Source organism: Canis lupus, chromosome 27 (assembly GCF_003254725.2).
Source record: "Canis lupus dingo isolate Sandy chromosome 27, ASM325472v2, whole genome shotgun sequence".
In the NCBI taxonomy this organism is placed as follows: domain Eukaryota; kingdom Metazoa; phylum Chordata; class Mammalia; order Carnivora; family Canidae; genus Canis; species Canis lupus.
In genome coordinates this window covers 38,416,933-38,443,077 of record NC_064269.1, presented here as the reverse complement: position 1 = coordinate 38,443,077, position 26,145 = coordinate 38,416,933, and the positions used below count along the sequence as shown (strand labels likewise).

The 26,145-nt window shown below is 49.4% G+C and overlaps 2 protein-coding genes and 1 long non-coding RNA gene across 9 annotated transcripts in view; 2 read left to right on the top strand and 1 right to left on the bottom strand.

The window, feature by feature from the left end:
* CD4 (CD4 molecule) overlaps nucleotides 1-18,660 on the top strand; it is a 97,287-nt gene extending 78,627 nt beyond the window's left edge. For 4 of the 5 annotated variants that reach the window (XM_049102444.1, XM_035707546.2, XM_035707547.2 and 1 more), the window contains exons 4-10: nucleotides 12,505-12,660; nucleotides 13,063-13,323; nucleotides 14,393-14,728; nucleotides 15,504-15,704; nucleotides 16,253-16,377; nucleotides 16,741-16,808; nucleotides 17,123-18,660. In XM_049102444.1, coding sequence (XP_048958401.1) covers nucleotides 12,505-12,660; nucleotides 13,063-13,323; nucleotides 14,393-14,728; nucleotides 15,504-15,704; nucleotides 16,253-16,377; nucleotides 16,741-16,808; nucleotides 17,123-17,153 — 1,178 coding nt within the window. In that variant the 3' untranslated portion in view covers nucleotides 17,154-18,660. The remainder of the gene's footprint in view (nucleotides 1-12,504; nucleotides 12,661-13,062; nucleotides 13,324-14,392; nucleotides 14,729-15,503; nucleotides 15,705-16,252; nucleotides 16,378-16,740; nucleotides 16,809-17,122) is intronic. The other variant, XM_035707548.2, reaches the window with a different exon arrangement.
* Nucleotides 12,471-20,166, bottom strand: LOC125753802 (uncharacterized). 2 transcript variants are annotated; one of them, XR_007406379.1, is made up of 4 exons: nucleotides 20,024-20,166; nucleotides 19,172-19,291; nucleotides 18,652-18,804; nucleotides 12,471-12,613 (listed from the first exon to the last, which is right to left on the bottom strand). It is a non-coding gene; the product is annotated as an uncharacterized LOC125753802 (long non-coding RNA). The 2 variants fall into 2 exon arrangements; XR_007406380.1 differs by lacking the exon at nucleotides 12,471-12,613 and adding an exon at nucleotides 17,089-17,231.
* GPR162 (G protein-coupled receptor 162) lies at nucleotides 18,106-25,395 on the top strand. Of its 2 annotated transcripts, none has more exons than XM_035707545.2 (5): nucleotides 18,106-18,240; nucleotides 21,359-22,655; nucleotides 23,345-23,534; nucleotides 24,164-24,321; nucleotides 24,623-25,395. In XM_035707545.2, the coding sequence occupies exons 2-5, from the start codon at nucleotides 21,786-21,788 to the stop codon at nucleotides 25,172-25,174; spliced, it is 1,770 nt and encodes a 589-aa protein (XP_035563438.1). In that variant the 5' UTR covers nucleotides 18,106-18,240; nucleotides 21,359-21,785; the 3' UTR covers nucleotides 25,175-25,395. The 2 variants fall into 2 exon arrangements, with proteins under 2 accessions (XP_035563438.1, XP_025327727.1); XM_025471942.3 differs by lacking the exon at nucleotides 18,106-18,240 and adding an exon at nucleotides 19,619-19,775.
* The last annotated feature ends 750 nt before the right edge of the window (nucleotides 25,396-26,145 follow it).

The window sequence follows — 26,145 nt, the reverse complement described above, 5'->3', positions numbered from 1 at the left end:
GAACAAGGTAAACACATATATGAATAAATATATTAAGCTTTCCTTTTCTTCTAGAGTTTTCTAAATTATGTTTGAAGCAAAAATGAAAACATTATCTATGTGTTTCTAAATGTACATAGGGGAAATATTTAAGACAACTAATTAGATATGGGCACCTAGGTGGCTCAGTCGGTAACATCTGCTTTTGGCTCAGGCTGTGGTCTCAAGGTCTTGGGATTGAGCTCTGAGTTAGGCTCCTTGCTCAGTGGGGAGCCTGCTTCTCCCTGTCTGTCTGCACCCCACCCCCTGCTTGTGCTCTCTCTCTTTCTCTCTTACTTTCTGTCTCTTTCAAATAAATAAAGAAAATCTTTAAATAAAATAAAATAAAGGGAAGTCTGGGTGGCTCAGTGGTTTAGGGCCGCCTTCAGCCCAGGGCCTGATCCTGGAGACCCAGGGTGAGTCAGTCCCAGGTTGGGCTCCCTGCATGGAGCCTGCTTCTCCCTCTGCCTGTGTCTCTGCCTCCCTCTCTCTCTCTCTCTCTCTGTGTGTGTGTCTCTCATGAATAAATACATAAAATCTTAAAAAATAAAATAATAAATGGGGAGGTTAAAAGAATGTAAAGGCAGATAAGGTAAAATGATAACAAAAGTAGACCATGATAGGTTATATACATGTAAAATGTAGTACCTACAGTAATCACTAAAAATGTACAATTACCACAGGTCAATTAAAATGGATTCTAAAACACATTTTAAAATGTTTACATACCAAAGTATAAAATAAATATCTATGAGTCCATACTGATACAATAACTCATTGACTAAATAAATAAATGAGGGAAAGAGACAAATTTCCTACATAGAATAGAAGAATTCCAAATAATTTATGTAGATAATATGCCCTCAAGGAGGTGGAACATAGCTCTTCACTCTTTTTTTTTTTTTTCTTAAATATCTTTTTTTTTTTTAAACATTTTTTTTAATTTATTTATGATAGGCACACAGTGAGAGAGAGAGAGGCAGAGACACAGGCAGAGGGAGAAGCAGGCTCCATGCACCGGGAGCCCGATGTGGGATTCGATCCCGGGTCTCCAGGATCGCGCCCTGGGCCAAAGGCAGGCGCCAAACCGCTGCGCCACCCAGGGATCCCAGCTCTTCACTCTTTAAGTGTGGGTTGTTCATAGTTATTAATTTCCAAAGTGTATAGTATGGAAAGGGGGTAAGAATAACTTTACAGTGGAGAAAGCTGAAGAACACTACCTCAGCCAGGTGATCAAAATCAACACTCATAAGTCATGTGGATAGTATGTACCCTTGATATGTAATGAAAATGGCACTTTATCTCTGTGATCTTCCTCCCTAAACCCCATAAACCTAGTCTAATCAAGAGAAAGACATTAGAACCAACCCCCCCCCCCCCCCCCCCAGTAAAGAGACATTCTACAAAATAACTGGCCGGTACTTTTCAAAAATGTCAAAGTCATTGAAAACAAAGAAAATCTGAGGAAACTGTCATAGCCAAGGAGAGCCAATGGAAACATGACAACTGAGTGTAATATGGTCTCCTAGATGGGATCTTGGGGTGAAAAAGGGACATTAGATAAAAACTAAGGAAATCTGAGTAAAGTATGGACTAGTTAATGACAATGTACCAAAATTGTTTTATTATTTATAACTAATATTTAATACTAATGTAAAGTGTTAATAAGAGGAGAAATTTGATATAGAGCATAGGGAAACTCTACCATTTTCATAATATTTCTATAAATCTAAAACTATTCTAAAAAGTGTGTTACAAAAAGAAGTTCAAGAAGCACCTGGCTGGCTCAGTCAGAAAAGCATGTGATTCTTGATCTCAGGGTTGTGAGTTCAAGCCCTACATTGGGTGTAAAGATTGCTTAAATAAAAATAAAACTTAAAAAAAAAGACATTTAAGAAACACATAGACAAGAAAAAGGGTGCCTAGGTGGCTCAGTCAGTTAAGCATCTGCCTTCAGCTCAGATCATGATTTCAGGGTCCTGGAATAGATCCTGTGTGGGCTCCATGCTCAGTGGAGAGTCTGCTTCTCCTTCTCCCTCTGCCTGTCCCACCAGCTTGTGCTCTTTCTCTCTCTCTTTCTCAAATAAATAAAATCTTTTTTAAAAAAAGAAAGGAGAGGGACCCCTGGGTGGCTCAGCAGATTAGTGCCTGCCTTTAGCCCAGGGCGTGATCCTGGAGTCCCGGGATCAAGTCCCTCGTTGGGCTCTCTGCATGGAGCCTACTTCTCCCTTTCCCTCTGCCTATGTCTCTGCCTCTGTGTGTGTGTGTCTCTCATGAATAAATAAATAAAATCTTAAAAAAAAAAAGAAAGGAGAAAGAAAACAGAAATCAGAACAAGCAGACGTAAGCTCTAACTTATCAATAAGTACATTCAATGTAAACGGTCTAAATATACCAATTAAAAACAAAGATTTGACAGAGAAGATTAAAAAGCAAAACCCAACAATATATTGTCTATTAGAAACTCACTTCAAATATAATGACACAGACAGATTGACAAGTAAAAGGATGGAGAAAAGGACATGCTATGTAAGCATTAATCAAAGAAAAGCAAGATTGGATATATTAATATCAGATAAAGTCAATGTTAGAGCAAAAAAACTACCAGTCAGAGAAGGACATTATATAATGACAGTGGCAGGGGCAGCCTGGGTGGCTCAGCGGTTTAGCGCCACCTTCAGCCCAGGGCCTGATCCTGGAGACCCGAGTTGAGTTCCATGTCAGGCTCCCTGCCTAGAGCCTGCTTCTCACTCTGCCTGTGTCTCTGTCTCTGTCTCTGTCTCTCTCTCTGTGTCTCTCATGAAAAAATAAATAAAATCTTAAAAGAAAATAATAATGACAGTGTCAATCTTTCAAGAAGACTTCGTAATCCTAAATGGGTATGTACTAAACAGCAGGTCTGCAAAATATGTGAAGGAAAGCTGATAAAACTAAAAGGAGAAATAGTTGAGTCTTCAACACCCCTCTCCCAACAATTGACAAAACAACTACATAGAAATCAGCAAGGGTATAGAAGAACTCAACAACACCATCAATCAACAGGATCTGACATTTATAGAGCACTCTATCCTACAGCAGCAGAATGCACATCTTTTACAAATGTCCACAGAACATATACCAAAATGGTCTATATCTTGAGCCATAAAAAAAAAAACAAACTCAACAAACTTAAAAGAATTGAAATTGTGCAGTATGTTCTCTGACCACATGGAATCAAACCAGAAATATAACAGGAAAATCTCCAAACACTTGAAAACAACAAATTTTCAGTATTCCATGGGTCAATAATGAAGTCTCAAGAAAAAGAGAAGAATACATTAAATCGAGTGAAAAAAATTTTTTTCAAGATTTTATTTATTTATGTATTTATTTTTTTGAGAGAAGGGAGGGAGGGAAGGAGGGAGGAAGAGCAGAAGGAGAAGGAGAGAGAGAATCTTAAGCAGATTCCATGCCCAGAGTGGAGCCCAACATGGGGCTTAATCTTGCAACCCTGAGATCATAACCTGAGCCAAAATCAAGATTTGGACCCTTAACCAACTGAGCCACTTGAGCACCTCAAATTGAGTGAAAATTTAGAAAGAATCTAAAAAAATATCTTACAACTAACATTATACTTAATAATGAAAGACTGAATACTTTCCCCTAAGATCAGGAACAGAGCAAATATACCTGCTTTACCACCTGTATTCAACATGGTACTGCAACCCCTAGCAGTGCAATGAGGCAAGGAAAGGATAAAAAAGAAATACTGATTAGAAGAGAAGAAATAAAACTGTTCCTATTTGCAAATGACATGATTGTTTATATAGAAAATCTTAAAGAATATTTATCTTAAAAACTTCTTAGAATCAATATGTGAGTTTAGTAAGTTTACAGAATATAAGAGATACATAGGCAAATTTATTGTTTTCCTATATACTAGAAATGGATGTGTACATACAGAAATTAAAAATAAAATGCCATTTACAAACGCTCAAAAATGCTTAGGTAAATGAAACAAATATGCACAGGATTTGTATGCTAAATACTACACAGTACTGATGAAAATAGTCAAAGAAGACCTAATAAATGGAGAGACATGCCTTGTTTATAAGTGGAAGACTTAACACTGTAAAGTTGTCAGTTCTCCCCAAATTGATATACAGGTTTAACATAATTCCTATCAAAGTCCCAGAAAGATTTTTGTGTAGATCTAAATAATATTATTCAAAAATTCATAAGGAAATCTAAAGAACTCAAAGATAGTGAAACCAATTTTGAAAAAGGAACATAAAGTAGGAGAAATCAGTCTAGCTTTCAAGACTTCTATAACTGAAGTACTAAAAATCGTGTGATATTTGTAGAGAGGTAGACAGACACAGATAAATGGAGCAAAATAGAGAACCCATAAATATATCCTCATAAATATGCCCAATTGACTTCCTTTTTTTTACAAAGGTGCAAAAACAATTCATTGAAGGAAAGATAGCCTTTTCAATAAATGGTGCTAGAAAATTGGACATCCATAGGTAAAAACGATCACCAGCAACAACAAACCCGTGACCTAAATCTCATGCCTTCTTTAAAAGCTAACTCAAAATGGACTATGAACTTCAATGTAAAATTATATATGAGAGAGTTTTCAGGATCAGGACTGGGCAAAGAGTTCCTAAACTTGATAACAAAAGCATAATCCCGGGCAGCCCAGGTGGCTCAGCGGTTTAGCTCCGACTTCAGCCCAGAGCGTGATCCTGAAGACCTGGATCGAGTTCTATGTCGGGCTCCCTGCATGGAGCCGGCTGTGTCTCTCTGCCTCTCACTCTGTGTGTCTCTCATGAATAAATAAAATCTTTAAAACAAACAAAACCACAAAAGCACAATCCCTAAAAGGAAACATGCATAAATTGGTCTTTATCAAAATTAAAACCTTTTTTGCTCTGCAAAAGTCTACTAAGAAGAGGTAAAGACAATGTATAAAATGTAAGAAAATATATGCAAACCACCTATCCAACAAAGGACTAGTACCTAGAATATGTAAACAACTCTCAGAACTCACTACCAAAAAATAAAAAACAAAACCTCAATCCAATTAGAAAATGGGTAAAAGATATGAACAGATATCTTATAAGAGGATATAGAGATGGCAAAAAGTACATAAAATGGTGTTCAACATCATTAGTCATTAGGGAAATGCAAATCAGCACTACAATGAGATATCACTACATACCTATCAGAAAGGCCAAAAAAAAAAAAAAATAGCAACACAAAATGCTGGTGAAGATGCCAAGAAACTGGTTTACTCTGGCATTGTTGGTGGGAGTATATAATGGTATAGCCATTCTGGAAAAAAGTTCAGCAGTTTCTTTTTTTTTTTTTTTTTTTAAGATTTTATTTATTTATTCATAGAGACACAGCTAGAGAGAGAGGCGGAGACACAGGCAGAGGGAGGAGCAGGCTCCCTGCAGGGAGCCCGACTTGATCCAGGGTCTCCAGGATCACGCCCTGAGCTGCAGGCGGCGCTAAACCGCTGCGCCACCGGGGCTGCCCAGTTCAGTTTCTTAACTAAATGTTCATCAACCCAGCAATTGCACTCCTAGGCATTTATCCCAGAGAAATGAGATGAAGATTTCTGTCGACCCAGAAATTTGTATACAATTGTTTATAGCAGGTTTACTCATAATAGCCAACAACTAGAAATAACCCAAATGTCCTTCAATGAGTGACTAGCTATATCTATACAATGGAATACTGTTCAGCAGTAAAAAGAATGAACTACAGATACATACAGTAACCTGAAAAGAAGTCAATCCCAAAAGGTAACATACTGTATAATTCCATTTATGTAACATTCTTGAAATGACAGATCATTAGACATGGAGAACAGATTAGTGATTACCAGAGGTTAAGTGAGGGAGGAGTTTGGGAGGAAGGAGAGATGGCCAGAAAAGGGCAACATCATTGTGGTGTTGGAAACGTTCTGTATCTTGACTGTGTCAATGTCAATATCCTGGCTGTGATATTCTACAATTTTGCAAGTTGTTACCATTGGGGTGACCTGGGTAAAGGGTACTCAAGATTTCTGTATTATTTCTTATAGTTCTATTGAAATAAAAATTTTGATTTAAAAAATTTGAGAATTAAAAGATTAGCTCTCATAATTTCAAAATAAACAAAAAGAATGAACATGCTCCACATGTATATTCTTAGGAGGATGTCAAAGCATATTTTTTTTTTGATGTTTAAATTTTTATTTATTTATTTATGATAGTCAGAGAGAGAGAGAGAGAGAGAGGCAGAGACACAGGCAGAGAGAGAAGCAGGCTCCATGCACCAGGAGCCCGACGTGGGATTCGATCCTGGGTCTCCAGGATCGCGCCCTAGGCCAAAGGCAGACGCCAAACCGCTGCGCCACCCAGGGATCCCTCAAGGCATATTTTAAGTGGAAAGAGTATATGTTAATATAATCCTATTTTAAGGATTTATGTATTCCAGAGAGAGAGTTGGGGGAGGGGCAGAGGGAAAGAATCTTCAGACAGAGTCCCTGCTGAGCCTGGAGCCCAATGCAGGGCTCAGTCTTATCACCTGTGTGATCATGACCTGAGCCAAAACCAAGAGTCTGATGTTTAACCGACTGAGCCACCCAGGCACTCAGTATAATTCCATTCTAATTTAAAAATTCAATATGTGTGAATATATGTTTGCATGAACAAAGAAGAAAGTATGGAGGAATGTATACCAAACTCTCTACAGTAATATTAGAAAGGTAGGCAAGGGAAAAGGGAAGTACTGAGTCTGTATAAATATTGTAATTCAAAACTAAAAAGTAGTCTACTCTAATGCAATGTCTAAAATGCATATGACGAATATTTCCCATTTCATTAAAAATTGTTTTAATACAATTGCACCAAAAATAATAAGATACCTAGGAATAAACCTAACCAAGGGGGTGAAAGATCTGTATTCTGAAAAATATAAACTGATAAAGAAATTGAAGATGACACAAAGAAATGGAAAAACATTCCATGCTCATGGATGGGAAGAACAAATATTGTTAAGATGTCTATACTACCCAAAGCAATCTGCAGATTTTTTTTTAATCTGCAGATTTAACGCAACCCCTGTCAAAGTACCAACAGCAGTTTTCACAGAACTAGAACAAACAATCCTAAAATTTGTATGGAACCATAAAGGATCCCAAAGAGCCAGAGAAATCTTGAAAAAGAAAAGCAAAGCCAGAGGCATCACGATTTCAGACTTTCAAGTTATATTACAAAGCATCAGTAATCAAAACAGTATGGTTAACAGAACAAAGGAGAAAATCCAGAAATAAACCCACAATTACATGGTCTATTAATCTTTAACAAAGAAGGCAAAACTATCCAATGGGAAAAAGACAGTCTCTTCAACAAATAGTGTTGGGAAAACTGGACAGCAACATGTAAAAGAATGAAACTGCATCACTTTCTTATACCACACACAAAAGTAAAGTCGAAATGGCTTAAAGACCTCAGTTTGAGACCTGAAACCATAAAAAACCTAGAAGAGAACACAGGCAGTAACTTCTTTGACATCAGCCATAGGAGTGTCTTTCAAAAATGTATTCTGGGGATCCCTGGGTGGCGCAGCGGTTTGGCGCCTGCCTTTGGCCCAGGGCGCGATCCTGGAGACCCGGGATCGAATCCCACATCGGGCTCCTGGTGCATGGAGCCTGCTTCTCCCTCTGCCTGTGTCTCTGCCTCTCTCTCTTTCTCTCTGTGTGACTATCATAAATAAATAAAAATTAAAAAAAAAATGTATTCTGAGGCCAGAGAGATAAAAACAAAAATAATCTGTAGGGACTACATCAAAATAAAAGCTTCTGCACAGTGAAGGAAACAATCAACCAAACTAAAAGGCAACCTCCTGAATGGGAGAAGGTATTTGCAAATGACATACCTAATGGAAGGTTAGTATCCAAAATATGTAGAGAACTGATACAACTCAACACTCAAAAAACAAATAATCCTATTTTAAAATGCGCAAAAGATACGAACAGATATTTCTCCAAAGAAGACATATAGATGCTCATAGACAACACGGAAAGATGCTCAACTTCAATCATCATGAGGGAAATGCAAATCGATGCAAATCAAAATCACAATGTGATATCACCTTGTACCTGTCAGAGTGGCTAAATCAAACATCAAAAACATAAGAAAGAACAAATGTTGGTGAGGATGTGGAGGAAAAGGAACCCTTAAAAAAACTGTATTTATTTATTCACGAGAGACACAGAGAGAGGCAGAGACACAGGCATGGGAGGCCTATGTCTCTGCCTCTCTCTGTGTCTCTCGTGAATAAATAACTAAAATCTTTTTTTTTTTAATTTTTATTTATTTATGATAGTCACAGAGAGAGAGAGAGGCAGAGACATAGGCCGAGGGAGAAGCAGGCTCCATGCACCGGGAGCCTGACATGGGATTCGATCCCCGGTCTCCAGGATCGCGCCCTGGGCCAAAGGCAGGCGCCAAACCGCTGCGCCACCCAGGGATCCCAAATAACTAAAATCTTTTAAAAAATTAATATACTCTAATATACAGCCATTATCTTTTTATCTAATGTTGCACCTTATTGACAACACTATTATTTTTATATGTACTGGTTTGCATTTTTAAATTATTGTTTTAAGAATAACATACTAGAAATGACATTAAGGACATAAAGTTTTAATAACAGATTGTATATACTGCAGGATTGCTTCTGGAGAGTTTCTATTCATTTACATGAAGTCTAGTTAAACTATGCCTTTTCCACTAGCAGCCTTGCCAGTACTGGGTAGTATTATTTAACACTTTCTTTTTCTTTTTTCTTTCTTTCTTTTTTTTTTTTTTTTGCTCATTTGATATTGAAAAATATATCAGTGTTGTTTTTAATTTGCATTTTTCGATTGCCTGTGAGGTGTTACAATGTGCTCCTTTCTAAAAATTCTTGTCTTTTGTGTCAGTGCTTTTGTTCTGTTTCTAGGATTTGATCTTCTTCCAGAACAGCTCCCCTTCTCAAGTTCCTGATCTCTGATGAGGACAGTTTCATTCTCCTCACTCCCCCTAATTTCTGAACTAGGGAGTCAGGATTTTTTCTTTTTCTCTACTTCAATCCTGTTTTCCCAACAGTCACCCATGATGGCTATTCCTTCCTTTAAAAGGAATAGCCTATTCCTTCCTTTTGCTGTTTCATCTTGTTAAAATGAAAGTGACAGGCCCCAAATGGTGTCACTTGGGGTAAGGCCCCGAGTCAGTAAACCAAGACTTAAGAGCTAACTTAACTGCAGTTTCAACCCCAGAAATGTGACCTTTGACCCATCAACATGGGCATTTCCTGGTCAGCACTAGGAAATTTACTGATGGGGATCCCTGGGTGGCGCAGCGGTTTAGCGCCTGCCTTTGGCCCAGGGCGCGATCTTGGAGACCTGGGATTGAATCCCACGTCGGGCTCCCGGTGCATGGAGCCTGCTTCTCCCTCTGCCTGTGTCTCTGCCTCTCTCTCTATCTCTGTGTGACTATCATAAATAAATAAAAATTAAAAAAAAAAAAAGGAAATTTACTGATGGACCCCATCTGTTTCCCTTAGGAGGGTGATCTTGCAAAAAACAATGGATTCTCTGCTAATAATTTCCTTTTTTCCACCTCCTCTCTACCTTTAAAAATCTTTCCTTTTGAGGGTGCCTGGGTGGTGCCTCTGACTTTGCTCAGATTATCTCAGGGTCCTGAGATGGAGTCCCACTCAGCAGGGATTCTGCTTGTCCCTCTGCACCTCCTCTGCTAATGCTTTTTTTTCTCTCTCTCAAATTCATAAAAATCTTTTTTAAAAACCCCACAAACCTTTCCTTCTCTGTAGGCCTTCAGAGTTCCCCTTTACTTGCTAGATAGGATACTGCCCAACTCATGAATGCATTAATAAAGCCAATTGAATCTCCACGATTCATTCAGTTGAATTTTGTTATTTATTTTGTTTTGTTATTTCCTCAGAGAATGGCACCGTCATTAGCCAAGGCCACAGAACTCCTATCTGGATTACAGTGGAAGCTTCTTGGCAGTTTGGCAATTCTCTCTCTTCCTAGTCTCTCCTACTTAGATTTCTCTTCCACCTGCTTCAGTACTGACTAGCAAAGCAATGCCTTGTACACATCACCCCCTAGCCCATTGGATCAGATCTGGAAGCCTCTGCTGGACATTCACTACTGGGCATCACTTCCCACAGCTTCCCAGTTGGAAACCTAGACGCCTTCGTGGTTTCCTCACTGGAGCCTTTCCACTTCCCAGATATGCTCATTCCTCCCCTTTGTTCTGGCCTGTTGCCTATTCTTCTTTCAAGGCTTGGTGCAATACCGATCTTCTCCACGATGTATCCCAGACTCATCCATACTCTTATATCTTTCACACCACCTTGTGATCTCTTTTACAAAGTGTGTGACAGCCTATACAAGTGACAGGGCCATTATAGGGCCCAGAAGAGGAAGGGGAAAGCAAGGAGGGAGAGTTAATTTAGGGAAAGGGTGACCCACTTCATTTACAACCAAGTGAGTTTTGGGGGATGGCAGGATTTTCAGATAAAGTTATTCCTTGGGCCACTGGAACTATCTCAGAATTGAGGAGAGAGGCTGGGTCCAGGAATATCAGTTTGGGAGTCACCCATAGCACTGACAGGTGGTGCCCTGGAGTTTAGAATGTCTGTAGAAATTGGGAAGAGGATGTGAGACAGAGTCTGGGGAACACGTAAATGCTATTGTCAGAGCAAGAACCCAAGAGGAAGAAAAGGAAATGGTGCTCACATAGGAGGAGAGGGCCAACAAAGTAGAAAAGGGGGCAGAACCCAAGAAGGCTACTTACTAGTCCAAGAAGCTTGGTAGATTGTGAAAAGAATGCAGCAGGATTTTAGAGTAACTAGGAACTAAGCCAAGTGCAGAGCAAGGGAAGGAGCCAGAGGGCAGGGACCCCCAAAGAACCAAGGACAGAGGGCTTGGTGGTATGCTGAGGGAGAGCCCAGGGCTACAGCTAATCTGGAAAGGTCTCCTGTGGAGGATGAACCTGGGCAGTGGGAATGGGCCTACCAGGCCTGCAGAGGGAGGCAGGGGAGAATGCTGGGCCAATGTGACACCCAGTCTCCTACACCCAGGTGCAAACAGAGAGAAGACCCATAACTGCTCAGAAGTAGAGCCCGAGGGGCTGAAGGTGGGGTTTTGTTCTCAGCTACCTTCACCCCATCCCTCCAAATATGTATTCTTTTTTTTTTTATTTTTTTATTTTTTATTTTTTTAATTTTTTTTATTTATTTACTTATGATAGTCACAGAGAGAGAGAGAGAGGCAGAGACACAGGCAGAGGGAGAAGCAGGCTCCATGACCGGGAGCCCGATGTGGGATTCGATCCCGGGTCTCCAGGATCGCGCCCTGGGCCAAAGGCAGGCGCCAAACCGCTGCGCCACCCAGGGATCCCCCAAATATGTATTCTAAGTAAAAAATTGTGCGTTTGCTATGTGAGAATAGCCTTTAAAACCTTCCTCTACAGGAATTCTGAAGGTGCCACCACATCCAGAAAGTGATTAGCTAAAGAGAAGAACTTCCTCCTGGTGATGGTTATTAGGTACTAGGAGAGGAGACTGGGGGAGGCCACGTGTCCCTGCTTGAGGAACTTTCCAGACACAGTACTGCATAGTATACCCAATGGGCTTGGATTTTAATCCTGGCTCCGCCACTTACTGGAGTCAAATCCAAAAGGTAGAAAAGGGTATGTAGTGAGAATCACCCCCCCCATTCCACACCTGTCGGTGGGTATTCACTCCTCCCCAGGGGCAACCAAAGTTACTGTGTTCTTCTGTTTACTTCTAGAAATATTTGTTCCCATGCAAGGCAGATGACAGAGAGAGAAATTTCTCCCTCCTTTGTAAACAAACAAAGCCTGTCCAATATCTTGCTCTTTTCAGTTAATTATATTTCTTAGCTATTACTCCATTCAGTAGATACAGAGCTTCCTTCTTCTCGTACAGCATTCCATTGAATGGGCAAACTATAATTTACTTACCCTATTCCTTCTTGGTGGACAGGTATCTTTGTATGTGCATTTGTCATTCTGATAGATATTATAAATTACCTCCCAAAGAAATTGTACCGGTTTATATTCCTGCCAACAATGCGTAAGAGTCGGGGCAACTATTTAATCTGCAAAATAAGCCACTTCACTCACTTCTTGGAATTGTTGTGAAGATTTCTTGAGATGATGCATGTTAAGTATTGGGCATGTAGGGGTTGGTGCTCTTGAAATAAAGATAGTATTTTATTTTGGCTTAATGAGATCCTGGCCAATCAAGCTCATGGGATGGAATCTCCTCCTCACCAGTCTGGGGTTTTCTGACTTGGGGCAAATTTTGCGGGAAGTTAGAGGCTGAGCTCAGAAAAGTCGTGGGCATTGCCCTCCACAGGGCTGTCACATCTTCAGGCTACCCCAACCTCTTCCATGTGGCTTCTGCTCCCAGGCAGCTCCAGGCTGAAGCATCGTGTTGAATCGAAAAAAAACCTGTGGGACCAAGGATCCTTTCCTCTGGTCATCAAGGATCTCGAAGTTGCTGACTCAGGGATTTACTTCTGTGACACAGACAAGAGGCAAGAGGTGGAATTGCTGGTGTTCAACTGTGAGTAGAAGAGGATCCCTCCAACCAATCTGTCTTCCTCCCTGACTCCCGTTCCTACAGGGAAAACAGGCCCTGGCCTAACTGGCCCCCCTGTCTCCTCAAATCCCCCTCTGGGCCCCCAGTTGGTGGGCCAGTGGGAAAGAAAGAAATCCAGAGAGGTGGGGGGGGGAGGGCGGGGGGGGGCGGGGCGGGGAGGAGCCAGAGGAAGGAGGGAGTAGGGCAGTGACAAAGGCAGAGAGGACTGGAGCCAGCAGGAGGAGAGAGGGAAACTCTGCCTTGGGCTGGGGCTGGGTCCCTGGGTGTTGGGGTGGGGGAGGAATGGAGAGACATTCTTGGTTTCCTGGCTTCTGCCTTCTCCTTGGGGAAGGCGTGTGTGACACAGGTGGCCTGCTCCTTCCACAGTGACTGCCAAGTGGGACTCTGGCAGCAGCAGTGGCAGCAGCAATATCCGCCTGCTGCAAGGGCAGCAGCTGACCCTGACCCTGGAAAACCCCTCAGGGAGTAGCCCTTCAGTGCAATGGAAAGGTCCAGGGAACAAAAGCAAGCATGGTGGCCAAAACCTTTCACTGTCCTGGCCGGAGCTGCAGGACGGTGGCACCTGGACATGTATCATCTCCCAGAGCCAGAAGACAGTGGAGTTCAACATAAACGTCTTGGTGCTGGGTAAGAGGGGCGCCTCTCCCGTCTGCTTCAGTGGCCCTCTGCTCTCACTGCTCTGCTCCTCCCTCTGCTTCTGGTCAACAGAGGGAGGCCAGGGCCAGTCTCCCCCCTGCCACCCCGGGAAGCTGAATTCTGTCCCAAGGGGTACACTGAGCCCTCTCTTCCTCGGGGTGCTAAGAGCTGCCCCTCTCAGTGGTGGACACAGAGACAGGAAGGAAGGGACAAGGGATATAAGGATGTGAGGGGCCCCAAAGACCCCTGGAGGAGGCCCCAAGGGAGGAAACAAGGGAGGCCTCATGTTTTCTTTGCTGCCTAGCCCCCCATTCCCACTGAGCTGCAGATCCATTTACTCAGACGACATTAACACCAGCAAGCCCGCCCTGTTGTATATATTGCACCTGTAGAATCCCAGGCTGCACACCCCAGTGGGGTGGGAGGTTGTTGCACCAAGAGCCCAAAATGCAAGTCCTACCCCAGATCCTGTCCGCTGGGTCCTCATGTGACCCACGGAGGGTAGTATGGTGGTTAAACACACAGACCAACAGAAATCCTGGCTATGACTTAACCATGAGACCTTGGGCCAGTCACTGAACCTCTCTGTGCCTTGGTTTCAGGGACGATGCTCACCGTGATAGTACCTACCTTGTAGTGTTACCACGAGAACTAATACGTGTAATGCACTTAACAGAACAGTGCATGGCACATAGTAAGCCCAAGGCAAGCATTTGCTCCTTATCTTGTGAAGGCTGATAAATTATGCACCTAAGTAGTGCATGCCAAATGCCCCTTGTGCTCCAGAGATCCTGAGGAGGGAGAGGCCTCCTGTGACTGGGCTACTCTATGAGGGCTTCCAGTGGGAGGAGGCACTGCCTTGGGAACATGCCAGGTGGAGAGACCAGAGAGGACTGAAGAAGTAGATGAGAATTTAAGGGCTTGATGTGGCAACCTAAAGATTTGGTTTCACCCGGTCCCTCCCCTTCCATCTCTTTGTGCTCCTGGCCCATGCCTACCGTACCCGTATACCCCCAACTTCCTATCTCCTGACCCAGCTTCTCTCTCTTCCCACCTCCAGCTTTCCAGAAGGTCTCTAACACATTCTATGCAAGAGAAGGGGACCAGGTGGAGTTCTCCTTCCCACTTAGCTTCGAAGATGAAAACCTGGTCGGGGAACTGAGGTGGCAGGCACAGGGGGCCTCCTCGTCCTTGCTCTGGATCTCCTTCACCTTAGAGAACAGGAAGCTGTCTATGAAAGAGGCCCATGCCCCCCTCAAACTTCAGATGAAGGAATCGCTCCCACTCCGCTTTACCTTGCCCCAAGTTTTGTCTCGGTATGCTGGTTCTGGAATCCTGACCCTGAATCTTGCCAAGGGGACGTTGTACCAGGAAGTGAACCTCGTGGTAATGAGAGGTGAGGAGGTAGGCTGAGAAGGGGAGGGCAGGGGCAGGAGGTAGAGGGACCTGGCCCAGGGTTCACTCTGAGGCCCCAAAAGGGATCCCTCCGCCCTGCTTCCCTGATGGAGCTGAACCAGGGCCTTCTGGCTTGGGGCTGGTTTTGAACTGAGACTGGAATCCACATGTTCTTCCTTGACATCTATGAGCCAGCCTGGGATGGGCTCTGCTGAGAATCCCCAAAGAGTGTGAGCTGAGAACCAGGGCTCTAATTCTGCTTCTGCCCACCCCTCTATGGCCCTAAGCCCCCTGCCTCTGTGGGCCTCTTTCTTCTGAGGATAGCGAAATCCACTCTTATTAAGGTAGTGAGGAGGGTATCATCAGGCTCTGCATTGAGCTCTTCACTTCCTTATCTCCCCCATCACCAAAACTCCACAAATAGTAATGGCTAATATTTGATGCTCAGTACATGCCAGACCCATCTGAGAGCTTTACATGTGTTTGTGAATTTATTGTGTATTTAATTAATGTCTGGGGCTTGGATTGTCAAGTAACTTGCAGGGACACACAGATAGTAAGCAGTGGGGTTAAGATACAAGTCCAAGACCCAGGTCTCAAAAGCTGTGTGTGTGTGTGCGTGTTTTCTATAACTACTTGAAAATGTGCTCTGAGAGGCTCAAAGAGGAGCATCCATGTGAAGCATTTTGATTGTTCTACTGAATCCTCTTAAAGTATGGAGGTGCCAGGAACTTAGAGATCCAGGCTCCCAGCCTCAGGCTCTTGTCCTCCCACAGCAAATAGTTCTCAGAACAATCTGACCTGTGAGGTGCTGGGACCCACCTCCCCTGAGCTGACACTGAGCTTGAATCTGAAAGAGCAGGCTGCCAAGGTCTCAAAGCAGCAGAAGCTGGTATGGGTGGTGGATCCTGAGGGGGGAACGTGGCAGTGTCTCCTGAGTGACAAGGACAAAGTCCTGCTGGCATCCAGCCTCAATGGTGAGTGATGATCCAGGCTCCTGGCCTAACCTCAAGCCCCTCCCTCTTCAGCTCTGGGACCTTCCCCGGGTTGGTGGAGACCACCCAGGGTCCCAGCCTCCCTCTTCCCCTGAGATGGGTAGGTTATTCTCAAACTGCCTGGACCCACAGGGGGAAGGAGATAAGGCGAGGCGTGGTTCCTACCTGCAACCCCACAAGTTCTCACCTCCCTAAGGTTCACAGTCCAAGAATGCAGCACATCTGACCAAGAGCCCCCTCCCTACCTCCTTTCCAAACCTGGACACCTGCACACACGCAGGTACACACGCATGCACTGTGCACAGCCTGAAACCGCTGCTTCCGGTTCCCCAGAGTGCCCTGTAGTCTCTAAACCTTAAGACCCCTTTCTCAGCCTTTCCCCTTCAGCCCTGATGGCCTGGGAGAGAGCCCCATGGACCTTGCTGTGCTCTCCCAGCCCCAGGTGTACCTGGGAAGCAAGGCCTTCCTGGGGCCTTCCAGAACACCCTGACGGAGGGCAGTGAGCGGGAACATCTCTCTCTCCTTTGCAGTTTCATCCCCAGTGGTCATCAAGTCCTGGCCAAAGTTCTTGGCTATCACGCTGGGCGGGATCTTAGGCCTTCTGCTTCTAATTGGGCTTTGCGTCTTCTGCTGTGTTAAGTGCTGGCGCCGCAGGGTGAGTGCGCTTCCCCAGGCCCCCCTTGTACCCCCACAGGGCATCTGAGCACTTGAGGCCCATAGAGAAACAAGGGCAGCCCTGTGCATGTGGCCTGCTTCTGCTCTGGCTCCCTCTGCCTGCCTCCCGCCCGCCGCCCCACCCCCACCCCCAGCACCGCTCTCTCCCAGTCCAAGATCCCACCCATGCACCCATCCATGCACTGGGAGAGAGCAGAAAGAGCAAAGAGTTAACCCTGGGACAGGTGGCCTCAGTTACAGTAACTGCTTCTCCTCTCCCAGCTCTCCCCACTCCCCCCTCCAAAGGGCATGTCCCTTCTGGAGGCCTGGGACCCTCACCACTCCCCTCCTTCTTCCTGGACAGCGCCAGGCAGAGCGGATGTCTCAGATCAAGAGACTCCTCAGTGAGAAGAAGACCTGCCAATGCTCCCAGTAAGGAATTGGTGGGGAGAGGTGGGGGGCGGGGTTATAGGATGGAAGTGAGAAAGTGGGTGCTCAAGGAAGGTGGTGGAGGGCAAAGAAGGGTGCAAAGGTGGGGTGGTTGAGGAGGTAGGAAGCAGGAAGAAGGCGGGGAGCAGAGGTGAGGGGGCAGCAGGCCTGGGATATTTCTGGGTGCCACCCAGCAGCTATGGTCCAGGGACAGACCACCACTGCCCAAGAAGGGAGAGTGTGGTCTGGGAGACAAGGAGCTTCGAGGATGCAAAGCGATTTGGAGAAGAATAAACTTGCTCTTCCTTGTCCTTCAGCCGGATCCAGAAGACGTGTAGTCTCATTTGAGGCGCGGGGCCAGGTGGAGCTTCCGGCTTGCAAGCTCACCGGCTGTCCTCCCCTGCCTTTCCTGCTGGGCTCCTGGGCCTGCGGACCAGATGAATGTAGCAGACCCCAGCACTTCCAGCCCTCTCCAGCTCTCCTTATTCACACTTAGCCATTGGTCCTCCTCTTGCAGAGGCTTACGCCATTTCTTCCCCGTTTCCTTTGCATCAAGCCTAGCCCTATGACTTTTTCCCAACTCTCTCCCCCACTGCCCCCTGATCCCAGGGAATCATGCGGGACCAGCCCTGACTGGCTTGGAGGGCAAGGCTGGCTTGGAGGGCAGGCTGTCTGAAGCATGAAGCACAGGACTGTCATATTAGTGGAAGGACCTTGGGACAGAGCCAGTCGAGGGTAGATCCAGATCAAAAGGCTCCTGACTGCCAGCCTCCACTGCTCCATCCTGCCCACTTCTCACTCTGTGTCGGCAGGGCATAGACTCACATCCTGACATGTGCACAAACAGGCAGCCCTGGACACACACCCATGTACAGAGCCCACACTTGTACACAGACACAATTCCTTGTCAGCCAAACAGGACCACTCAATTTCAGAGCCAGTTTCACATCCTTTGTTTGTTTAAACCTTAAGAAAATCTTACAGAGCAGTAGTGTCAGGACCAAGACTAGTATCTCCAATTTATAGATCAGAAATGGAACTCGGAGGGGTCAGATGATAGCCCAAGGTCACACAGCTAGGAAGTGCCAGTGTCAGGACTAGCCCAGGTCTCTTAACCCCTAGTTCCAGGGCTCTATCCCGAACACAGAGACAAGAATCCCGCAGATCTCTGCAGCTGATTAGTCACTGATGCCCAGTCCTTACCCCTGGATTCATAAGGGCACACCACAGCAGGCAGGGCCTGCCTCAGAGAGTTCAGAAACACAGAAGACTTCCCTGCCTAAAATCCCTGCTCTATCACCTGCTGGTGGCAGAATCATGTTACCAGAGGACAAAGCTGCCAATTCTCCTAATCAGAGCACAGGCTGGGAGCACAGGCCCTGTGGGAGAGTGCCCAGTGACCTACCACTCACCCTGTTGCAGAACCTTCTGGAAGGTGAGCTTTGCCAGGGGGAGGGGGTGGGAAGTTGGCTGGAGAGGGAACCCTCTGAGGGGACCTCCTATGAAGGATTGACCATGCTGGGCTTCAGTGCCACTGCCCTGTACTTTCCTTCATTTCCCCCCCAAAACCATTCAGGATACAGGAAAATTGGGGTTACAATTATTCTTCCTCCTCTTCTTGATCCATTTCTCTCAGGATCCGCGGGCTCCTCTGCCTCTCCTTCCTTCCCTTTCTCACCATCTGTCTCAGTCCCTACCGCCTTTCCCCGAGGAGTCTTCTCTTTCCAGCTTGCCCCTTCCAGGAAGAACACCCAGTTGCTGCCAGGACTCCCCACTGCTGGCTCCGCATTGCTGCCCACTCCCGCCCCTGCCTCCCTGAGCTGACAGAAGAATACAATAAACTTACTGTCGAGAAGATGCTCTCCTTCGTGTGTACATGTGTGTATGTGAGAGAGACAGGCAGACAGACTCTTCTCCCTGGACCCGGATCTTCTGATCTCTGGGATCAGACCCAGAGAAGAGGTTGCCAGGCCCGCCAGGGGAAGGAGACGAAGCTTCCCTGGAGAAAGAAACATTCCCGGGAGGCTGATCACCCACCTGCCCACCCCACGGGGGCCGGGTGTGCTTGCCAGAGGCCCAGATTCCTAGTCAGGCCCCTCTCATGTACTGAGGGAGAGGCTGCAAGGTTGTGTGTGCTACACACGTACACGTATGTGTATGGTGGAAAAGGGACCAAGAGAAACTGTAATGTGTGCCTGCCAATTGTGTGCATCCCCAACAGAAGTGTGAGTTTGTGTTCCAGGAGGAGGAAGCGATGCGTGTGTGTGTGTGTGTGTGTGTGTGTGTGTGTGTGTTGGGGGGTGCATTCTTTTAGACCTGTGCCCCCCCTCCCCCAGCAGCCCCAGCTTCCTCGCAACCTCCAGCACCTGTCCCTCCGGGGCTACACGCCGGGCGCAGCCCTCGCGGATACACTCAGTGACACACGCTTCCTCCTCCCCGAACACCACCAGCTGCCTCCGAAGCTTGTGTTCGTGTCGGAAAGCGGGCTGGGGTGGGGGCAGGACACGAACCGTCTCACCAATGAAGCCGGTTCCCAGCCGGCGTCCTCGCCCCCTCCCTGCCGGCGCCTTCGCTGCCCCTCCCCCCCCAAGTCGCCGCCGTCCGGCTCCCCGCCCCGCACTCGCCCCCGCGCCCCCCGAGCCGCTCCCCGCCGGCCCCCGACCTGGGGCTCTCGGCGCGGGCCTCCGGCAGGGGGGGCCCCGACAGCGCGGGGCGGCCGGGGCAGAGCCCGGGGGAGCGGCGGCCCGAGCCCCGGAGGCCGGGACCGCGGGGGGAGGGAGGCCCGGAGGGAAGAGGGAGGGAAGGAGGAGGGCGGGCGAGCCGGAGCCGGAGCCGGAGCCGGAGCCGGAGCCGGAGCCCGAGCCCGAGCCCGAGCCCGAGCCCGAGCCCGAGCCCGAGCCCGAGCCGGCGGGAGTCCGGGCGAGCCGCTCGGGAGCGCGGTCCCCATGGCAGTGCCGGGCGCGGCCAGAGGTAAGACGACCCCCGGCCCCGGCCCCCGCGGCCCCCTCCCCGCCTCCCCCACGCCGCCGCCGCCGCCGCCGCCTCCTCTCCCCTCCGGCCGGCCCCTCCTCCCCAGCCACCTGCTGTCACTGCCCGGGAGCAGAGGGTGGGTGGCGGGAGGGAGGAGCCGCCTGACCTTACCCCTTCACCCCGAAGGGCGAGGGACCCCTGCCCGCGGCAGAGTCCCCCAGAAACCCCCGCCTTCCTCTGTCCTTCACCTCCTCTCTGTCCTTCACATCCTTCCTGCCTCCCTCCCTCTCTGACTCCCCATCTCTTTCTTCCCGAGCCCACCCGCTGGGGCTGGGGTGGGGGGGGTAGGTGGGAAGGGGTGCCAGGCTGTAGAGGAGAGTAGTGGGGGGGGCGCTGCTGACCAATTCCTTCCACCTCCCTCTGGCTGGCCATTGCCATGGCAACTGGGGTGTACTGGGCTCCGAAGGGAACAAAGGTGGGGGGCGGACTAGGACCTCTCAGGGAGGGCAAGGATCAAGGATCGGAGGGTCTTCCACAGAAAGCAGACCCTCTCACTACTGTGCCCCATTTTTACACCACCCCTATTACCCCCCCCCCCCCCAAGCCAAAGCCGTTAGCTCATCCTTCTTGCCTCCACTCAGTTCAGGGTTTCACCTGATTTCCTCTTACCCCCTCCCCAGGACTCCCTGAAGCTCAGCTTCTGGCAAGTCAGGACTCTCCTCCCTCCCTGCAGAGGGAGACTGAGGCTGGGGCAGGGGAGAAAAGAATGGAGGTCCACCAGTGGGAGTCAGCACCTTATGGAAATCTGGCTTTTCTTCTCAGCCTCCCTGTTTCCTGCTCCCTCCCTCCACACAATCCCTCTCCCTCCCAAGCCTCCACTCCAGGGGTCTCTGGGGGTTCCCTTCTATTTTCAGATACTATCACTTTGCCCCCTCTTTCTCTTCTGCTCAAACTCTCCTCCTTCCCCTAGATCCCCATCTTTCCATTTCTGGATGCTTCTGATGTCAGTGGTTTCCCCGCCTGCGTGTTCCCTAGCCCCCCTCCCTTGGTCCCAGCCTCCTTTCTTCTATCTTCCCAGATCCCTGGTGAGCTCAAGGGGAATCATGCAGGCTTGGGGAAATAGGGCTAAGCACCAACACCCCTGGGCCCAGGAGCTGGAATAGGTTACATATCCCAGTTTACTGCGAACCCTCAAGAAGAAACAAGTCATACATCTCCAGCAGTAGCTCTGGAGAGAGATTCGGGGACGTGAAGATAAGGGTTGAATAGCACTGAGCAGGGTTTATAAGAAGAGGGGACCTGGGAATGCCAGAGGGAAGAAAAAGGGCCAAAAAGTATAGGAGACGGGGGGGTCTGAATACCTTCTTTCTCAAGGTCTGGAAAGCAGGTCTCCTACCTGTGTGGGCTGTGACTGGCCATCTGATTGAAGGCAGAAGAATGTTCTGAATGGCCCCATGGCCCCTAGTAATCCGTTATTTCTATGATTTCAAGAGAAGGGGGCATGAGAAATCTGTCAGAGACCAGCCTGCCCTACCTTTACCCTCCCCCTCCCACATGTCATTTCTCCCTTGCTGTTTGTCCAGGTGGCTGAGCCTAACCCTCCACACCCCTTGGGGGTGCCCAGAAGATCCTTGACTGGTCAAGAACCAGAGGAAGAGGAGACCTGGAAGTCCCGGCATGGGGACCAAAGCTCCTCAGCCAGCCTCATAGCTGGGAAAGCAGTCAGCCTGCCTCCCTCATTGACCACAGAGATACTTCAGGAAGGGCACCACCCAATATGGAGGCTGAGGACCACCTCTGCTGACCCTCAGTCTCCTCCCCTGCCCTCCACACGGGACTTTAGCTGGGTCAGTCATGCAATGCTGAGCAGCAGGGTAGGCCTAGAGGCGGCCTGCTTCACCACAGGGCAGGAATTGTGTGCATCATGGGTGTGTGTATGAGTGGGGCTCCTGGGTGAGACCCAGCCCCCACCCCCAGGAGTTCAAGGGGGTGGGGGGAGCCGGGGATAGGATGGCTCGGGGAGGAGCAGGGGCAGAGGAGGCCTCCCTGCGCTCAAACGCCTTGTCCTGGCTTGCCTGTGGGCTCCTGGCGCTGCTGGCCAATGCCTGGATCATCCTCAGCATCTCGGCCAAGCAGCAGAAGCACAAGCCGCTGGAGTTGCTGCTCTGCTTCCTGGCGGGCACACACATACTCATGGCGGCTGTGCCCCTCACCACCTTCGCTGTGGTGCAGCTACGGCGCCAGGCTTCCTCCGACTATGACTGGAACGAGAGCATCTGCAAGGTCTTCGTGTCCACCTACTATACCCTGGCCCTGGCCACCTGCTTCACAGTCGCCTCACTCTCCTACCATCGCATGTGGATGGTGCGTTGGCCTGTCAACTACCGCCTTAGCAACGCCAAGAAGCAGGCACTGCACGCTGTCATGGGCATCTGGATGGTCAGCTTCATCCTCTCCACACTACCCTCCATTGGCTGGCACAACAATGGCGAGCGGTACTATGCCCGTGGCTGCCAGTTCATAGTCTCCAAGATCGGCCTGGGCTTTGGCGTGTGCTTCAGCCTCTTGCTACTTGGGGGCATTGTCATGGGGCTGGTCTGTGTGGCCATCACCTTCTACCAGACATTGTGGGCCAGGCCCCGGAGGGCTCGGCTGGGCGGCCCGAGAGCAGGGGCTGGGGGTGGTGCCAAGGGGGCTGGGCCAGGGGGGTTGGGTACCCGGCCAGCCTTTGAGGTGCCAGCCATTGTGGTGGAGGATGCCAGAGGGAAGCGGCGGTCCTCGCTGGATGGCTCTGAGTCGGCCAAGACATCCCTGCAGGTCACCAACTTGGTCAGCGCCATCGTCTTTCTCTATGACTCACTCACAGGGGTGCCCATCTTGGTGAGATTGGGGTCCCCCACCTGCTCTCCCTAGTCCGGGCCCCAGCACAATCGCTTGACTTCCAAGTCCTTTAGCCATACAGCAACTCTGCCATCCACCTTCGTCTCTTCTGCCCACCCCCATCTGTGAGCCCCCCACCCCTATCATCCAGCTCCCAGTTCCCATTGCCTCCAGTCTTGTCATCTGCTTTCCAGCTTCTGCTACTCAACCCCACTCCCCGTCTTCCAGCGCCACCATCTATCCTGTGGCTCCACACTTAAGCCCCCCAGCCCACTGTCCAGCAGCCCAGTCCAGTCTCCATTCCCTAACAGTCTCAGGACATCCCACAGGGTCCCTGAGCACTCCAGGGTGGCAACCCCTGAGAGCTCACCCCACCACCCCAGCTATGCATCCCCAGCTAGTTCGGATTCCTGAATTTCTCTCTGTGTTCAAGTGTTCTGTCCCTCTGGATGTCAGGGCTTTGTCTGCAGTACTTACCCCGGACCTTCCCCTGAATCAGTCCCTTCCCCTCTGTTCATCCCATCTCCCCTTCCAACTCTGCCTCCATCACGATCCTCTGTGAACTGGGCCATCCCTTTTCGGCACCCCCCCACCCCCGCACTAGGATATTGGGTGGGGGGCCAAGTGGGACCTCTGGGAGCCGGCTGGGTCGTGACCCCGCGCCTTTCCATTCCCCATCCTCCCGCTAGGTGGTGAGCTTCTTCTCCCTTAAGTCGGACTCGGCTCCGCCGTGGATGGTGCTGGCTGTGCTGTGGTGCTCCATGGCACAGACACTGCTGCTGCCCTCCTTCATCTGGTCCTGCGAGCGCTACCGGGCCGACGTGCGCACCGTGTGGGAGCAGTGCGTGGCCATCATGTCCGAGGAGGACGGCGACGACGGTCAGAGGAAGGACTGGGCTTTGGCGTTCCCGGGCTTCGGCTCCCTTTTCTGCGCCTTTCCACCGGCCCTTCTCTGTGTGGGGACGGGCTGCTCTGGAGTGCCCCCTCCTGGACAGAACCTGCGCCGGCCCTGAGCTGACTCTGGGCTCCCCTTTCCCTAATCACGCACCCCATGTACACCCACCGCTTCCTTCTGCACCGAGGGCTCCCTGCACCCGGTGTCAGTTTCCCTCTGGAAGCCCACACTACCCAGCTCTGCCTCCACTCTCCAGGCCGAGTATCCGAAAAACAGTCCAGAGCCCTAACACAACTATAAAGGGAGGCTGTGGAACTAAGAGGAGGCTGAGCTCCCTAAGAGAGACCCCTACCTGGAGGGACAGTTCTTGGGTGGGGTTGTAACTGTTTCAATAAATGCCTCTTTATGTATGAAGCCCTAGGGACCTAACTCTGAACGCAAAGACGTTAGAAACTCTTGCTTTTCCTCTTGGAGCTTACAGACTAGTGGGCACAGAAGGATTCCACACCCCACCGCACCCAAGCTTACAAAGGAGGCAGGAGGTTTTAAAGGGGGGTGGGGAGGGAAGTGGGTATTCCCTGCCTGTAACCACCCTGCCCCTTTTCTCTCCTAGACGGGGGCTGTGATGACTATGCAGATGGCCGAGTGTGTAAAGTTCGCTTTGATGCTAACGGTGCCACAGGACCAGGGAGCAGGGACCCCTCCCAGGTGAAGCTGCTGCCTGGACGGCACATGCTCTTTCCCCCTCTTGAGAGGGTCCACTACTTACAGGTATGGAACTAGGGAGTGCACCTCCTATTCTAGGTACCCCCTTACTATTTGTCTCCAGTCTCTGCTAACCATCCTGACTCCCCACTCCCTAGCCCTGGCCTGCAGGGCACCTAAGGGGTAGGTGAAAGGTGTGGTGAGAGAGGCTCCCCTTCAGACCTCTCAGAACCAGGTTTGCCCATTAGAGATGTTTTGCAAAAGCTTAAGGGGGTGGAGCCACCTTGCAGAGTCCCCACTTTGGTTCCTGCCTCTACTCCCACTTTGTCCCTGTAGCATCTCTGCGTCTACCTGCTCCTCTTCCCAGGTCCCTCTATCCCGCCGTCTGTCCCATGATGAGACCAACATCTTCTCTACTCCTCGGGCACCAGGCTCCATCCTGCATAAGTGGTCATCCTCTGATGACATCCGGGTCCTCCCAGCCCAGAGCCGAGCCCTGGGGGGCCCTCCTGAGTACCTGGGTCGGAGGCAAAGGCTGGAGGATGAGGAGGATGAGGAGGAAGGTGAAGGTGGAGGGCTGGCTAGCCTTCGCCAATTCCTGGAGGGTGGGGTATTGGGGTCAGGTGGGGGACCTCCACGGGGTCCTGGCTTCTTCCGGGAAGAGATCACCACCTTCATCGATGAGACACCTCTGCCTTCTCCGACTGCTTCCCCAGGACCCTCTCCTCGCCGGCCCAGACCCCTGGGCCTCTCACCCCGCAGGCTCTCCCTTGGGTCCCCTGACAGCAGAGCCGTTGGACTTCCTTTGGGGTTAAGTGCGGGGAGACGCTGTTCCCTGACAGGGGGTGAGGGGAGCGCAAGACCTTGGGGAGGATCCTGGGGCCCAGGTAACCCCATCTTCCCCCAGCTGACCCTGTGAGCCCACGTGGGCCTACAAGACTCAGAGGAGGGGCTCAGAGTGAGTAATACCACTTCTGGCCCTGAGCCTAGAGCAGCTGCCTCCAGACTCCATGGAGATGGGCACTGGATCTGGGGCCTGGAGGCTCCCCACCCCTCTGCTGCCTCCCATCTCAATGACCAGATGTCCTACTCACCTTCCATCATCCTTAGCAAAATGTATTAAAGCCTGAAGTGTTACCATGGAAGCCTCCGTGTCCAGTGTGCCTGGGTGGCAGAGGGTATGGTGGGAGGCTTGGGGGTGAGATGGCTCACAGAAGACAACATAGAGCAGAGGCCACGAACAGCAGGCACAGAAGTACACCTGGACAAAGACCAACTCAAACACGAAGACATACAGAGGGACAGGCTGATTAAAGCATCTTGTGCTGGGCATGGGCATGGGGGGGACACTTGAGTTTACTGGTTTGGGGTAAGAAGGATCTCTGTCCAGATTTGTGGAAGTTGTTGCAGAGTGCAAGTCCATGTGCCATGCCCCAACTCTCCTCCTTCCCCCAAATCCACCTAGACCTCACATTCTGGGCAGGAAAGGACTTGGGCCTGACTTGGTGTCACATGTCCGAATCCCCTGCTGCAACCTAAAGCTCTTTTTTCCAAAAGTGGGTGTGGGTAGGTGTGTGGGAGGCATCCACCATCCTTGTCATGGACTCAAGAGTGCCTGTGGTGTGCAGATAGAGCAGAGGGGAACACAGCCCCAGTGGTTCCCCTGACCCCATGGGCCTCAGGGATTGGAGTCAAGGGTCCTAAGAGGCTCCCCAGGCTGTTTTCCGAAGCCCCAGCCTACTCTGCTTCCTGCCGCTTGCCATCTGCTCCTCAGGGCCTGTTTCTCGTCCCACACTGTCCCTTGTCTTGAAGACTGCTTTCCCCACTCTCTGCCAGGCTTCCTGACGTCTCTGGCTCTCCTGTGGCCTCTCCCAGGGTTGAGTCTGGGCC

What these genes read in the sequence shown, in the direction of transcription:
- GPR162 (XM_035707545.2), top strand. Translation starts at nt 21,786, where the DNA reads ATGGCTCGGGGAGGAGCAGGGGCAGAGGAGGCCTCCCTGCGCTCAAAC. An exon ending in TCACAGGGGTGCCCATCTTG is followed by an intron (nt 22,656 to 23,344) that starts GTGAGATTGGGG and finishes TCCTCCCGCTAG; the next exon opens with GTGGTGAGCTTCTTCTCCCT. An exon ending in AGAGGGTCCACTACTTACAG is followed by an intron (nt 24,322 to 24,622) that starts GTATGGAACTAG and finishes TCCTCTTCCCAG; the next exon opens with GTCCCTCTATCCCGCCGTCT.